The sequence below is a fragment of the Coloeus monedula genome (assembly GCF_965178545.1).
Source record: "Coloeus monedula genome assembly, chromosome: 3".
Lineage (NCBI taxonomy): Eukaryota > Metazoa > Chordata > Aves > Passeriformes > Corvidae > Coloeus > Coloeus monedula.
In genome coordinates, this window is record NC_138783.1 from 55,132,604 (window position 1) to 55,147,540 (window position 14,937).

Here is a 14,937-nt window from a genome sequence, read left to right on the forward strand (position 1 = left end):
ACTCCAAGTCCTGCTATGCGAAAGCCAGCTCTCAGCTCTTCTGTACACTTTACGTAGGAAAACGGACAAGGGAATCGCCCCTGGGAGATGCCACAGCAAACATTTCAGTCTCAAGTGCTGTGGAAGGCTGCTTGATTATGGATTCAGGGACACAGACTCTAATGGTCCTGTAATTTGGACTGCAGAGAGGAAAAAGTATCATACAGATTTGTATATAAGGATATTTCAAAATTATTTCAGGAAAGAATTTCAAAAACCTAAATATTTTGGGACAGAATAGAAGTCAGGAGCTCTACACTGAAAAATTCTCTCTTAACTTCTAATATATCACTAGAAATTGAGTGCACTGTCCTCCCTGGTACAGTATTCATGTACAACATACAAATCTACAGGCCTTTCTTTGACATATAATCCTGCTTCTCAAAGATGATTTAGAAAATATCAAAATTAAAATAATGTGAAACAACATTTTGAACAAATATAAAGACAGCATCATACTTCAGCACAGAAGGGTACTCCTGCCTGAACATCACATTATGGATGTGCTGGATGAAATAATGTTGGCTCTTAGGCAAGGGTTACGTATCATAAAACTCAAGCTAAGTAAAATGAGACTTATATGGCAGATAGCACTTCTTTGGTTGGAAGGAAATTACTCCAAATGAAAAATAAAATTGTCACATTAATTATCACATAGAAAGAGTATCCCTGTTCCAAATAAAGACCATTAAAAGTTTTATATAAAAGTAGGTATTTTAGGTAGCTTTTGATATACAAATCAGGCATTTTTAATAACTTCATACATTATGCATCACACACAAAAGATCAAGTATCAGGTCTTGATGTAGCAAAGCACTCTGGGAAGATGCAAGACTGGACCTGCTGAGTACTATTTATACTCTACAAGTAAATTTCTTATTATTGATGCTAAAGAATTAAACACACTATTAAATGGAAATAGGTAAGGAGTGACAATAAGTGTCATTTTTAACTGTTTGATTTTCTGCTAAAAAACTGCATCGCACAGTACTGTTTAACCTTCTCCTATTTTACAGCATAAGGCTAAAAATTCCTGAGCTTAAGGAAAAGTTTCTCAAGATCCTTAGCGAATAAAAATTTATCTACCAAAATCAAATACTTTGAAGATACAGGTTGAACTTCAATCTTTTCTTTCGATAAAAACCCAGAATGTCATGGCACCTACGTTTTGTCCCAGAGAAACTGAACTTCTTAGTACATCAATTAACCACACTTTTTAAAGTGTTGTAGTCCCTAACAGTCCCTATGACAATTAGCATATTATTCTTCCCACATAATTAGTTACACTGCCACACTAAGTATTTTGAATCGGTATTTTTCCACAAAAATAGATCATAATGGCTCCGTTGACTGAAGTGTTAATGAAGTAAAACCCAACCTTCTGTATAAAAAATATCATATATATATGTGTGTGTGTGTGTGTATATATATATGTAAAAAATACAGAAGACATACTCTAAATAGAGCTGGATAACATTCTTACCCCAGATTATTTTAAAACTCTGTGCGTGAATTTTTCCTTTCACTGTGGGTTTTGAAGGTACTCCAGGTTTGTCTGGACAAGTAATGTATTCCACTGTCTCACTTGGACTGCTCTTCCCTTCTGAGTTATAGGCAATGACCTGCAAATATATATAAAATACTATCAATGCATTGGATAGTGGTATGCTATTCACTTTATGGTAAGGACAAATTAATTTATATGTATATTTAGATGGATAAATACATAATAAATTACCACAAGAACTAAAATTATTTTACCCATTAATTTTACATTTTTGTTAGTCCCATAGTTAAGACAATCACTATACTGAAAATATAAATGCATGCAAATTGCCAGAAAAAACCAATTCCTTAAAAAAATCCCTCTCATCGTAGCATAGTACCCTCTTTTACAGAAATACATTAAGAGACAAAAAAAGCATTTATATGGCAAAGTTGTATTAAAAACAGCAAAGGGGATATCAACTCTTCAATCCCCAGGATAATTATGGCAAAAGTTGTCATGAAAGTCACGTGAAGGTCAAGGGTAAATAGTGTTTAACCAACCTGAGTGCCTTTCATGATGAAACAACCTGCTCAACAAATGGGGGAGAGCTGTGGACATCATCTACCCTAATTTTAGTTTGACCTCCACAACACCTATTTACACAAGCTGGTTAAGATAGGGACAGAACAGATGGACCACCTGACAAGAAAACCTGACAAAACGCCAGGCTCAAAGGATGTTGGCTAATGGTTCGAAGGCAAATTAGCAGCTGCTCATGAATCGATCTCCTCAGCAGCCAATCCAATGTCAGATTCTACTGAATATCTTTAGAAGTGATCTGGATGACAGGAGTGAGTGATGCTCCCAGATTTGCATACAGCACCAAACTAGGAGAAGATAGACATATGCTGGAGGGAAGAGCCACCATACAGACTTTGACAGGCTGAAATATTGCATGAACAAGAACTGCATGAGCTTTGGACAAAGATACAGTCTTGCACCTCGGATGGAATAATCCCAGCACCAGTGCAGTCTGGGGTCTAACTCTAGCCAGCTTTTCTTTTTTCAGCTCTGCTGAGAAGACATTGGGATTCTAGTAGGAGCAAGCCAAATGAATCAGCAAAGCATCTTGGCAGTAGCAAAACCATACTGGTTCATGGGCTGCATCAGCAAGAATTTACCCAGCAGAACAAAGGATTTAATTACATCACTTTACTCAGCACTTTTAAAACTACGCTTGGAATACTGTATCCAGTTTTGGTCCTTCCAGTTCAAGGGACACTGGGAGACTGGAAAGAGTTCAGAAGGGGGCCAGCACGATGATCAGAGGATTAAAGAACTTGACACAGGAAAAAAAGTTTTGTTTTATTCTGCCTGAGTAAGAAGTTGTTTCATTGGGAAGGATCTAATCACAGCCTTCCAATACCTAAGAGAGAGTTGCAGAAGAGATGAAGACAATGCCTTCCAAAGGATCTATGATGACAGGACAAGAGCCAGTGTGTTAGGGGAATTCTAGCTGGATATAAGAAAAGATATTAATTACCATTAGAACAAACTTCCCTAAGAAGTGGTTGAATCGCCCTTGTTGGAAATACTGAAATCTCAGCTCAACAGGGCTGGGACAGGGTTGAGTTGCCTAAGCTAAGGCCCTGCTTTCTACACAAATTTGACCCAGATGGTCACTAAAAAGCCCTTCCAAGCTAGACTTTTCTGTGAGTCTAGGAAAACAAATTCCTGCTAATCTTTACATTTCACTTTTTAGTTTAGTTTAGCAAAACGCTAAACTACCTAGTTTAAAAATAAAAAAAAAAGGAAGAAAAAAGAAAGAGGTTTTTTTGGCTTTTAGATCTATTTTAAAAATGAGCAGAATCGAAATGACAGCAGTTAGTACAGACTGAGAAGAGGAAATGCAAGCTAACATGTCTCTCAGACATTAAGTCTCCCGATCCAGTTTACAAGATTAGTAATCATCTGGTTGTCTTTGTGCCCTTACAAATGAAGTTAAACAGGCAGTTAGCATTTACGTATTATAATAAGGTTTCGAATGGTTATAAAGCTTCTTTCAAAAGCCTTAAGGAATATTACTACTAATTAAGTCTTTCCCCTGTATAATAAAAATTAAAGACCTGATTAACATAACATTTGTTTCTCCTTTACGCCCCATGAATGAGCAAACAGAGACTTCTGTTTATTGTTTTGCTAATAAAAACAGGGTATAAACATTGGGGTTTTTTATTTTAATGAGAAACTTAGGATGTTTAAGTAACTATACACTTACTAGTAATGACGATGATTAATCTGTAATATTACTTTCAAAGGAAGACTATGTTCAAGTCTTGCAGAAGCTAGTTTCAAGGCAATTAGCTATTCTTCAGTTCATGTGTAGCCATAATAGTGCTAGAAACATACTGTATATTTTAAATTATTTAAATACTAAGTTATGCAAAAACCCCAACAAAATCATATTCAGAAGTGAAAAATAACATCCAAAAAGAAGTACTTACATGCTTTAGTGTTAACTCAAAACAAATCAACCAACCCTTGAACTATTACCTTTCATATTGCAAAGAGAAGCTGTTCTTCAACAGTTCCCAACTGTTCCTTGAGAAATAGTATTTTAGGTGTATGCGTGACAACAGCTATCAACATTTTTCACTTGCAGACAGATGAGGTCACTTCTGACTGTGCCTCAAGTTGCACCAGGGGAAGTTTAAATTGAATATTAGGAAAAAATCCTTCACAGAAAGAGCAGTCAAGCATTGGCAAAGTTGCCCGGGGAAGTGGTTGAGCCACCATGCCTGGAGGTATTTCAAAGATGCACAGATGGGTTGCTTAGGGACATGGTTCAGTGCTGGGTTAACAGTTGGGCTTGATCTTATAGGTCTTTTCCAACCTAAATGATACTGTGATCCATACTGTGGGACATATCTTTAGCTTTATTCCAAAACCCGAGCAACTATTCAGGAGTGACTTAAAACATAGAATAGCCCAGGTTGGAAGGGACCTGAAAGATCATCCGGTCCAACCCTTCAGGGAAAAGTGAGCCTAGACAAGATTATCTAACACCCTTTCCAGTCATATATTGAAATCATCCAGTAATGGGGACCCCACCACATTTCTGGGGAGGTTGTTCCAGTGATTACTTGATCTCAATGTGGAATATTTCTTTCCTATACCAAGATGAAACCCCATCCAGTGCAACTTGCAACTCTTGCCCCTTGTCATCTCCAGATGGCTCCTTGTGAAGGGAGAACCTCTCTCCTCTCTGTAGTCAGGCTTTAAGTACTGGCAAACTGTGATGATTGTCCCTCTGAGCCTCCTTCAAGGAAAAAATATGTAATTCCTTTAAACTTTCATTACAGGGCAGGTTTTCCAGCCCTTTAATAATTTTTGTTACCCTCCTTTGGACCATCTCCCAGTCTGCCTGTCTTTTGTGAATTGTGTGGATCAGAACTGGACACAGTTCTCCAGGTGTGACCTGACACAAACTGAATACAGGGAAGATCTCTTTATCTCTGCTAGCGATGCCACTGCAGAGTCAGCCCAGGACCCAGTTTGCCTGAAGGTCCCTTTCAGCAACGCTGCTCCTAGCCTATAGTGGGCTCCTTGGTTATTCCAGACAGGTGCAGAACTCTGCACTTGTCTCTCTTAAACTTCATACTGTTTTTGCTACCTCACTCTTCTAGCCTGTCCAGGTGTTTCTGTAAGATCATTTTGCCTTCTGATGTGTTCATCTGGCCACTCAGTGTTTCTGTAAGATCATTTTGCCTTCTGATGTGTTCATCTGGCCACTCAGTGCAGTGTGACCAGAAAACTTGGTGAGTGTGCTTTTAATCCCATTGTCAAGATCAGTTGTGCAAATGAACATCATGGGGCCTCCTATCCCCAGGAGTTCCTAATTCAGACAGGCTGCCAGCCTGATTAGAAACCATTGATCACCACCCTCTGAGTGGGGCCTGTTAGCATACTACCTATCCAGTTCGTGCCTTGCCAATTTGGCCAGGGAGAAGGCTGTGAGAAATTGTGTTGAATGCTTGCTGAAGTTCAGGTAAAGAACATCCACTGATCTCCTTGGGCCAACTGGAAGTGTTACCTTGATGTAGGACATGATCAGGCTGGTCAGGCATAATTTACTTTTGGTGTAGGCTTTTCCCAATTGCCTGCTTTGTGTGGCATGTAACATTTCCCAGGAAGACTTCCATTTCTTTTCCAGGAACTGAAGTAAGATTAATAGGCCCATAGTTCCCTGGGTCCTTCTTGTAGATGGGGGGTATTACATTCACCTCTTCCAAACATCAGGGATATCCCCTGACCTGCATCACTTTTCAAATGCTATAGATAGGGGTCCTGCAGCAATGTCAGCCACTCCTCTCAACATCCAGAAGTGAACTGAGCCCTTCTAAGAGACCAAACCCCAGCCTTGTCACAGCTACCTTATCCTGTAATCTGGGGTCCAGTTATGCTGGTAAAGGCAGAGGCAAAGAAGGTATTTAGAACCTCTGCTTTATTGGCATTATTTAGTAACTTGCTTCTTTGCCCTGTTTAAGAATGGCCTCTGTATCCCTTCCCTGTGCTTCTACTTCTCACATATCTGAAGAGGCCTTTTATGTCATTCTTGTTATCTTTGGCCAATTTCAGTTCTAGCCGATCCTAGCCTTCCTGACTTTAACTCTGCCTGTCCTGGCAAAGTTCTTGTAGACCTTGATGGCTATTTGATCACCTTCCCATGGCCAGTATGCTTCTGTTTAGCTTTTAACCACACCCAAAAGCTTCTAGGTAGGGCAGAGTTCTTCCTGAACTAAAAGTTCAGCCCTCAAGACTTATTAGAATGAGCTCAGCACCATAGTAATATGGATGACTTACTAACAATTTTTTTTTATCAAGGCTGCTCCTTACCCCAACACCTTTATTGTGTTTACTATCAAAGAACCCATAGCTACACGAAGTAATATCACCCATGTATATGAAACAAACCAGCCAAATAAAAAACCCCAGCTGTTAAGAACACGTACTTATGACTTGGAATTTCAAGATACCTGCAACTGTGTTACGCGCCTGCAGAGGTTCTTAATCCTTCTGCAGAAACAATAACGCAGGTATTCAGCCAACAGTTTTAAGAGATTGAAATTTTAAGAAACTGGCATCAAATTCAGTCTTCCTTAAAAAAAAGGCTCTCCCCACTTCTGAGTCAATCTCAAGCTAGTCTGGTACCCAAACATATAAAAAAAAATCTTACCCTAAATTTATATTTTGTACTACGCCTCAAATTCTTCACCGTGTAGGTAAGATCGTCACCATCATATTTTGGCTTGAAACCATATCCCTGCAGAATTAAATAGGATTATTTGAAACATTATCTTTGCAGACCAGAGGATCTAACATATTTCATACAAATAAATTACTATTTCAAACTGTAATTGTTATGCTTCTCTGACAAAGTAATAAGAGCACCTTCACTGTGTAAACACAAAAATTTTTTATGAAGAGGTGTGAATTCATCAACCATTTTCCAATCAGGAGAGAAGAACAGTAAGAAAGACATATACAGTGTCACTGGAAATTTTACCTAACACTTTCAATGATAGAGCAGTACTGATTTTAAAACAAATGTTAGTCTGAAATGACATCTAGAGGGACCACACTTCACGATGCAATTGCTTTGATCCAGCTCTTATAAGGCTTAGCTTTCACACAGAAGTTCACAAAGTTATAAGCCATTTAAGTCTTTGCAGGAATGGGGCTTAATAACATTAAACACAATTAAAAGAAGAAAACTAGGTGGACTGGTCACAGCAGTGACAAGTCATTAGCTTATTTTCAGAAAAGACAGTTCCTTGTAGAATATTCTAGCAAAAATAATCATTGCTACACTTAAAACAATAATGTATCAAACATACTGAGAATAAGTATTCTAAACTTACTGAGTTCTCATCCTCCATCTCTAATATATATGAGATTCCTTCATCTGATGGTGTTCCTGAGGGTTTTGTCCACTGAAGGGATAACCAAGTAACTCCAGCATTAATCAGCAAAGGACTTGCTGGTGTGGTTGGGGCAGTGCCTGAGGTATGATACAGGACTTCTTCACTAAAATCACTGTTTAAAACAGACAGTATGTAAACTAACTAGACACAATAATTAATATCTAAAAACCAAAATTCTTACTAAACACGGCTATGACAGTTTCTTGGACATACGCACAATGGGAAATTGCAAGCTGTTACAAGCAAACAACTTAACTTGCCCATGAGTCTGTCAGTAACAAAACATCTGAACAAGGTTAACATGTTCAAAATTGAAAGACTCCTTTGTATGATATAATTACAATGTTTTGCTAACCAAAATGTTTTGCTTTTTCATATTAACTCAGTATTCTAAAACACTAAAGCTCTAAATGCAATAATATACTAATAACACAGTGTCCTTCCTTTTCAAAGTGAACACATGAAGGCATAAAAACATTTAGCAAGACCTCAAAACAAACTTCGCTTATGTGTTCCCAGCTTACTTTGAAGTACATTTTCTTTAGTGATTGAGAAAATAAGAGAGTAATAGTCTAATTCAATGGTGAGCTACTTTAAGAGCTGATAAAAAGAAAGTCTTATTGCAGAAAAAGAAGTAGAGAGTATTCCAGTGAATCTCCTAACGAAACTGTTATCCTTATCTGATTTAGATTAGATACACATTGTGGTGAAAATACAAATAAACTACATAAAAAGACCTACTGTGAAACAATGTAAAAGTCAGTAAACAGGTACTATGCTTGCACAGATGGTCTGACACACATGCAGCTAGACTAAAAAGCCCCACCTGATCTCAGCTGGCTTTGCTGCTTCTACATCAAATCTGAAGAATCACTTACAAGCCTAAAGCTAGTCTAGTTTTTTTAACTATATTAAACTAATGACAAAGATGTAATTTTGAACCCAACTTGCCTTAAAAATCTCAATAAAAAGATAATTTCACTTTCTCTCTTACTCAACCTGTATTATAGTGATGCATATGTTATAAATTTTGGTCTGCACTGAGGTGTTTTTGGCATTTAAAGGAAAAAATCTTACAGACAACATGTTATCAAGAGCGTTGATAGCACAGAAACAGACATACTGTCTGTGAGGACAGAGATGTGAAGCAAGATGGGAAAAAGTACAAAACAAGAGAGAACTCTTAAATTTGTGAGAATAGTAATTTTTTTCCTGAAAGAAGTCACAAGCAGGAAAATTACTGGAATGGACATTATGTGATACCTACAATATATTTACTAAAAAAAGATCAGCATTTTATAGGTAGCCTGGAGAAAGCATGAACAGAGGCTAGATACAAGTAGTATGTCTAGCTGTATTCAAAACAAACTATTAAAGGAGTCACCTTAAAAGTAGATATAAGGTAAAAAACCCCACATTGTAAAAATATTTAATCTCTAAACTTGATTGAACCACTCCAAAATACACTGAAATAAACTAAAAGAGTTCCAGCCATAGCCATATTTGAATGACTATTAAACAATTCCCTCAGAAGTACAGTACTATCTATTTTTGAAAATAAATTTTATTTTTCCAGTTTTCTTTAACCACTGTTTCATGTAGGTTAGAATTAAATTTAAAAATGAGTAACTCAGAGATAAAATATCTGTTCTTTTTGGTAAAATTATTTAGACAAAATTCTGTCTCCAGATGCCTAATGTTCTCAACGTTCTTCATAAGGGATAAACAGGCACTCTACACTAATAAATACTATTTCAAGAGACTTCTTAATTAAATAATACCATGAAGACAATAAAGCACATCTTCACAAGGCTATGAAATATTGATTTAAAAATCTATTCAGTGTGATTAGTTTAAGAAGGGTACTTAACTGATTAGTGTCTTCAAAGCTTACGCTGGAGGAATCTGTAATATGTGTAGCTATTCCTAGAGGGTACATTTATACTCAGATGTAAAAAGGGAACAGGAAGAGAGCCCAAGCACTGGACCCTGCTTAACTGCCAGCTCCCTCCCTGTCTTTACTTTTAACAGTTCCAACTAAATCTCATCAAGACGAAGTCCAGGAACAGCTCAAGAGAATAATTAATTCCAGGAACATCATCCAGAAGGCAGTAATGTAATAAAGACTATTGGAACACACCAAAAGTCATTCTAGTCCACTATAGTGTCCACTGACAGTAGCACAAAGCAGGTGGTTAAGGAAAAACAAAGGAACAGGCACTTTATGCAATGCATTCCCTGAGTACTCTCCAAACACTCCCAACACATGCCTCAGCTCTCCTGAGCCAGCTGTATTTTTCACATACTTAATAGTCTGCATAAAATTCCTTCTGCCCAGCATGAATTATGACCCTGGGTCTGGCTCCCTACTCTTTACACTGCTCTTCAACACAAGCAGCCACTGTTGTTTCTTCTTCCACATCTGCACCTTCTTCTGCCAGTTGAAGGACACACAACACACATCCTCTATTTCATGCTATAAGATCACCACTCTACTGAGCTGCAGCACAGTGTTCATAATATTTGAATTAAAAAACAAACACAAAATAGCAATTTTAGGCTGACTGTGAGGGAAACCCTATTTTTATGCCCCACAGGACCTCAGGGTCCAAGTACTACTAGGTAGTGTGGACACCAGGAGTCTGCTCTAGAGCAGATGAGCTCTGGTGGTGTGATTGTTAGCCAGGTGAATCTGCTTTGCCTGATGACCAAGAAGCACATTCAAGAACTAAGGTACCCAGTAGCGCAAGCATAACTTGAGAAAACATCTTTTTTCCCAAGTTCTTACTTATATTCTCCACTGAAGTTAGATGTCATTCAGTCAAAAATTCAAAACAAACTTTGGTGCTCTATAACTTCTGAAAAGTAGTAATTAAAAGCATGAACCATGTATCTTTAGCACTTATAGTAAGCTTTAGAACTTCAAAAGAATTCATTGATATGGTAATGTCATATTCTGTCTATTTCCAAGGGTAACAGGAGACTAACAGACACCTTAGATGAAGGGACAGTACCCCAGCACACAGGCTATCTGCAAAAAGAATAACCCAATCACATACTGTGAGTTAACTAAGCAGTTGGACTAGATGATCACTGTAGGTCCCTTCTAACTGAAATATATATTCTATATTCCATTTCGGACCATTTGGACAAAAGACATTTTTCTTTAAATGCCACCATATGTTTTTCCTAAAGAAACACACACATGCATGCATATTCATTCCATATTTATGTATGTAATAGTATTTACCTCATTCCCATGTCATTTTTGGCTGCTAGCCTAAAGGTGTACCCCATTGCTGGTGATAGTTTAGTGATCCTATACTGCTTCTGTTGACCATAATAACACTGGCAAAACTCTCCATTTCCTTTTCCCTAAAAAGGAATAAGTTAATCATATTATTCACCTAATTACATATGCATGCATCAATTAAAGTACACACAAGCATGTAGTAAAATAATTTTTTGAAATGAAATATAACTCAAGAATCTCCATATAGTGAGGCAGTAGCATATGAAACTTTGTATTAAATTAGAGGCTTTTTTCCTTCCTTTCATTTCCCAGTTCCTTGGGGCTGAAAGAATAAAGGCCATGAAGATTTTGCAGCCCTGCCATTTCAGGATAGCCGTCCAGGTAGAGACTGCAAATGTTTGCAGAGCCATAGCTGATCCATCCACTTACTAAAAAAGAAAGACTGTTACAGAAAAATGATCCTTCTGTGTCAGCTCTTGAACACAGGACTAGACTACAAGTGAAAAAGCTACTATTAAGAGTGGCAGAACCACGCAATTAAGATCCTTTTATCTTATATCCCCTGAGAAAAAAAATTGAGCAGTAACTGTATTTTAATAATTGCTTCAGGAATTACATATTTGTCACACGCCTCTAAACAGAAGTCTTAATTTTCACACAACTTGACATGCACAGACACATACAACTACTTGAAAAAACTACAAGACTAAAAATAGAAGAATAACTTGCTTACTTCATCCCATTCTAAAAGGTAACTGTGGATTTTGGAACCATTATCACAAGATGCCTGTAACAGGAAAACAAGAAAATTAGAACTCTAACTTAAGACCACTTAAAAAATGCATGTATGGGCCAAACCACGACAAGAACAGTGGAAGGCAAATGAGGCTTCCATTATATGATTGTTTCACTTGCCAAGACAGTCCCAGTTCAGTCTCCATTCAATGAATGCTTGTTTCATGTTTATGGTTTTTTTTCCTAACTTAGATCTTGAAAGGCACTGGGGACTGAACTCAGTAACTTTATCTTAAAAGACTCCTTGCTTTTCTGTGAATCCTTCTCTTTTTACTCAAGCCCATATTTAACACAGTAAACCTATTTCCAGTCAGGGAACTGTGACTGAAATGAGGTTTGACAAAAATTGTCAGTTTCAATGAACTGATATTTTATTGGTAAATCCACAACAATTCTGAATAGTTTAAAATATTTATTTTAAAGGCTGTGAAGCAATTCTTACCTTCCACTGAAGAGTAAGAGAATTTTTGGTCCGATTAGTTATCCTGGGAAGATTTGGAGTATCAGGTTCACAACTCGCTGTGGTAAAACTCTCTGCTTCAGATGGGCTCCCCTTTACACAGTTGCATTCTACTTGGACTCTAAAGTGGAAGAGTCAATAACATTTTGCTTCAAAATCTGTTTTCCAATGAAAACCGAGCATTTGGAATTAAGTTACTGCCTTGCTGATTCATTAGTAAAATATCACTGTTATAAATAAATAACTGGGGGAAATATCTTGGTCAATAGAAACAATAAGAAGGAAAGAGAAGAGTCCTTTACTTCGGATGTACATCATTACCATCAGTTGACTTTAGTCTCACAATTATATTTGAAATATGTCTGTTATTAGCTGTACTTTGGCTGGAAAATAATGGTAGCATTTTGCAGGCTCATTATCTGTTGTAGAGATATTAACTGATATTATGAATAATTCTTCTGCAAGTGCTTTCATCAGATGAGCACAACAAAGCTGTTGATATATTTTCAGAGTATCCTCTGCACTCATTTAAGTGTCCTGCTGAGTGTGTTCACCTTGTCCTTTCCTTTAGCAAGGCTGTGAATTAACTCTCCACATACTTCAAAAGAATGAATCCCTGCTTCTGTCTCAAAGAGAAATGGCTTGTTTTTCAAAAAGCTTGTCTCCAAAAGGAAATACATGATTATCATCTGGCCTCCCTCTGCCCCCTAAGCTGTACAGCTATGCCTTGCCTCTTTTTTGGGTCAATGGCACATTACTTTCTTCTGATTCATCTGTTCCTTTGAAAAGAACCCCAAAACCAAAACACTCCAAAAAACTCTTTCCTCTGATCACCAATATAAGACCTGAGTTGCCAGCTTAAGAAGATACAAAAATCCTGATATATTTTTGATGCATCAACAGCAAATCACAGGAAATTTGGCTTTATAGATTTCACAGACAGCGAGGAGACATTCCAACAGTGACAAAAGTAGAACACAAAGTTGTCTGTAAAATCTACATACAGTTGCAAATATGTAATATGTCAGTTATCTTTGTGGTTGAGTCGTTCCAGTCTTGGTTGATTTTATGCAGTGTTCATACTGGCAGAATACTGTTTAGGAAGAGCTTGGATGGCCAAGCCACTGATTCCCATGTATTGCCTACAACAATCAGAATTAAGCAAGAAAAAATCTGAATGTAGCCCGATAGAAGAGAACTAAACACAAAAAAAATTTCTAGGCACTGACCCTTATACTCCATGAATTTTCAACTTCAACCTTGTTGGATAAAATATATAAATGCCACTAAAATAGGAACAAAATCACAGGGAAATACTTCCACGTGAAAGAGCTTTGAGCCAATTTAACATTAATCCTTCTCCTGACCTTGTGCTCCAGGCAATACAGAGGCTCAAATTAAATGAGGGCTGTGATAAGAACAGACCAACCCTCTTTTGCTTTCAGTTTGGCAACCAGGACAACACTCTGGAAAGGTGTAGACCCCTTCACACCAAGGACTGAGAACCTAGCTCTCCCACTTGAGCAAATGTCAAAAAGGCTACTGTACAAGGCAAATGCTATCCTAAACCTGATGTGAAAGGAGGCAGAACATTGTTACCTTAGACCCCTACTATGACACACTTCTGTTCCCTGTGCTTCTTACCAGCTGCCTCTAAATTACTTCCCTTGGTCAGTACACAGGGATCTTCAGGTTCTCCACACAGTCAAGAGATGTAAATCCTTCACATGCTGGACATTCAGTCATGTCTAAGAAGGTACTCTCCGCATGCCATTATCTCCTGAAAAGGCAGTTCTTCTAAGGAGGCCTTCATTTCTGCCTTCACAATGGTCTTTTATTTGTAAACTGCTGTATTCACACAATTTTTTTTTTTTAAACCAAGAATCACAGAACAGTTTGGATTGGAAGAGACCTTTAAAGGTCAACTTGTCCAAACTCTCCTGCAATAAGCAGAGACATCTTCAACTAGACCAGGCCGCTTAGAGCCCTGCCCAACCTCTCCTTGAATGGTTTCCAGGGATGAGGCATCCACCATCTCTCTGGGCAACCTGTTCCAGTGTTTCACCACCCTCTTCCATATATCTAGTCTAAATCTACCCTCTTTTAGTTAGAAACCATTATCTCTTGTCCTATCACAACAGGCCCTACTAAAAAGTATGTCTCCATTTTTCTTATAAGCCCCCTTTAAGTACTGAGTCTTCTGCAGGCTGAACAACTTTTGTGGCCCTCCTGTAGAGCCACTCTAAAAGGTCACCGTTCTTCTCATGATGGGGACCCCAGAGCTGGACGCAGCACTCCAGGTGGGGTCTCACCAGAGTGGAGCAGAAGGGCAGAACCACCTCCCCCTCACCCTGCTGGCCACACTGCTTTTGATGCTGCCCAGAACACAGTTGGCATTTTGGGCTGCAAGTGCACATTGTCAGGTTATGCCCAGCTCTCCATCCACCACGACCACCACACTTTTCTTGGCAGGGCTGCTCTCAATCCCTTCATCCTGCAGCTTGTGTTGATACCGGGGTTGCCCCGAGCCAAGGGCAGCACCTTGCACTTGGCCTTGTTGAACCTTATGAGATTTCCATGGTCTCACTGCTCAAGCTTGTCCAGGCCTCTCTGGATGGCATCCCATCTTCAGGTGTGTCAACTGCACCACTTGGTGGTTGACACTGCAAGCTGCTTGGTGTTTTCTGCTGGAAGCTCACTCGATCCACTGTCTATGTCACTGCTGAAGACATTTGACAGTATCGGTCCAACACAGGCCCCTGCAGGACACAACTTGTCACTGATCTCCATCTGGACATTGAGCCATTGATCACTGTTCTGTGAATGTGACCATCCAACCAGTTCCTCATTTTCCAAGAAGGATACTGCGGGGGACTATCTCAAAGGTCTTACAGAAGTCCAGATAGGTAACATCTGC

The 14,937-nt window shown here is 38.4% G+C and overlaps 1 protein-coding gene across 3 annotated transcripts in view; it reads right to left on the reverse strand.

Annotated features, from left to right (window-relative positions):
* Nucleotides 1-14,937, reverse strand: part of FNDC3A (fibronectin type III domain containing 3A) — a 112,286-nt gene that overhangs the window by 16,674 nt on the left and 80,675 nt on the right. For all 3 annotated transcript variants that reach the window (XM_082278899.1, XM_082278900.1, XM_082278901.1), the window contains 6 exons: nucleotides 12,003-12,141; nucleotides 11,499-11,552; nucleotides 10,763-10,887; nucleotides 7,450-7,624; nucleotides 6,765-6,851; nucleotides 1,523-1,661 (listed from right to left, as the gene is read on the reverse strand). In XM_082278899.1, coding sequence (XP_082135025.1) covers nucleotides 1,523-1,661; nucleotides 6,765-6,851; nucleotides 7,450-7,624; nucleotides 10,763-10,887; nucleotides 11,499-11,552; nucleotides 12,003-12,141 — 719 coding nt within the window. The remainder of the gene's footprint in view (nucleotides 1-1,522; nucleotides 1,662-6,764; nucleotides 6,852-7,449; nucleotides 7,625-10,762; nucleotides 10,888-11,498; nucleotides 11,553-12,002; nucleotides 12,142-14,937) is intronic.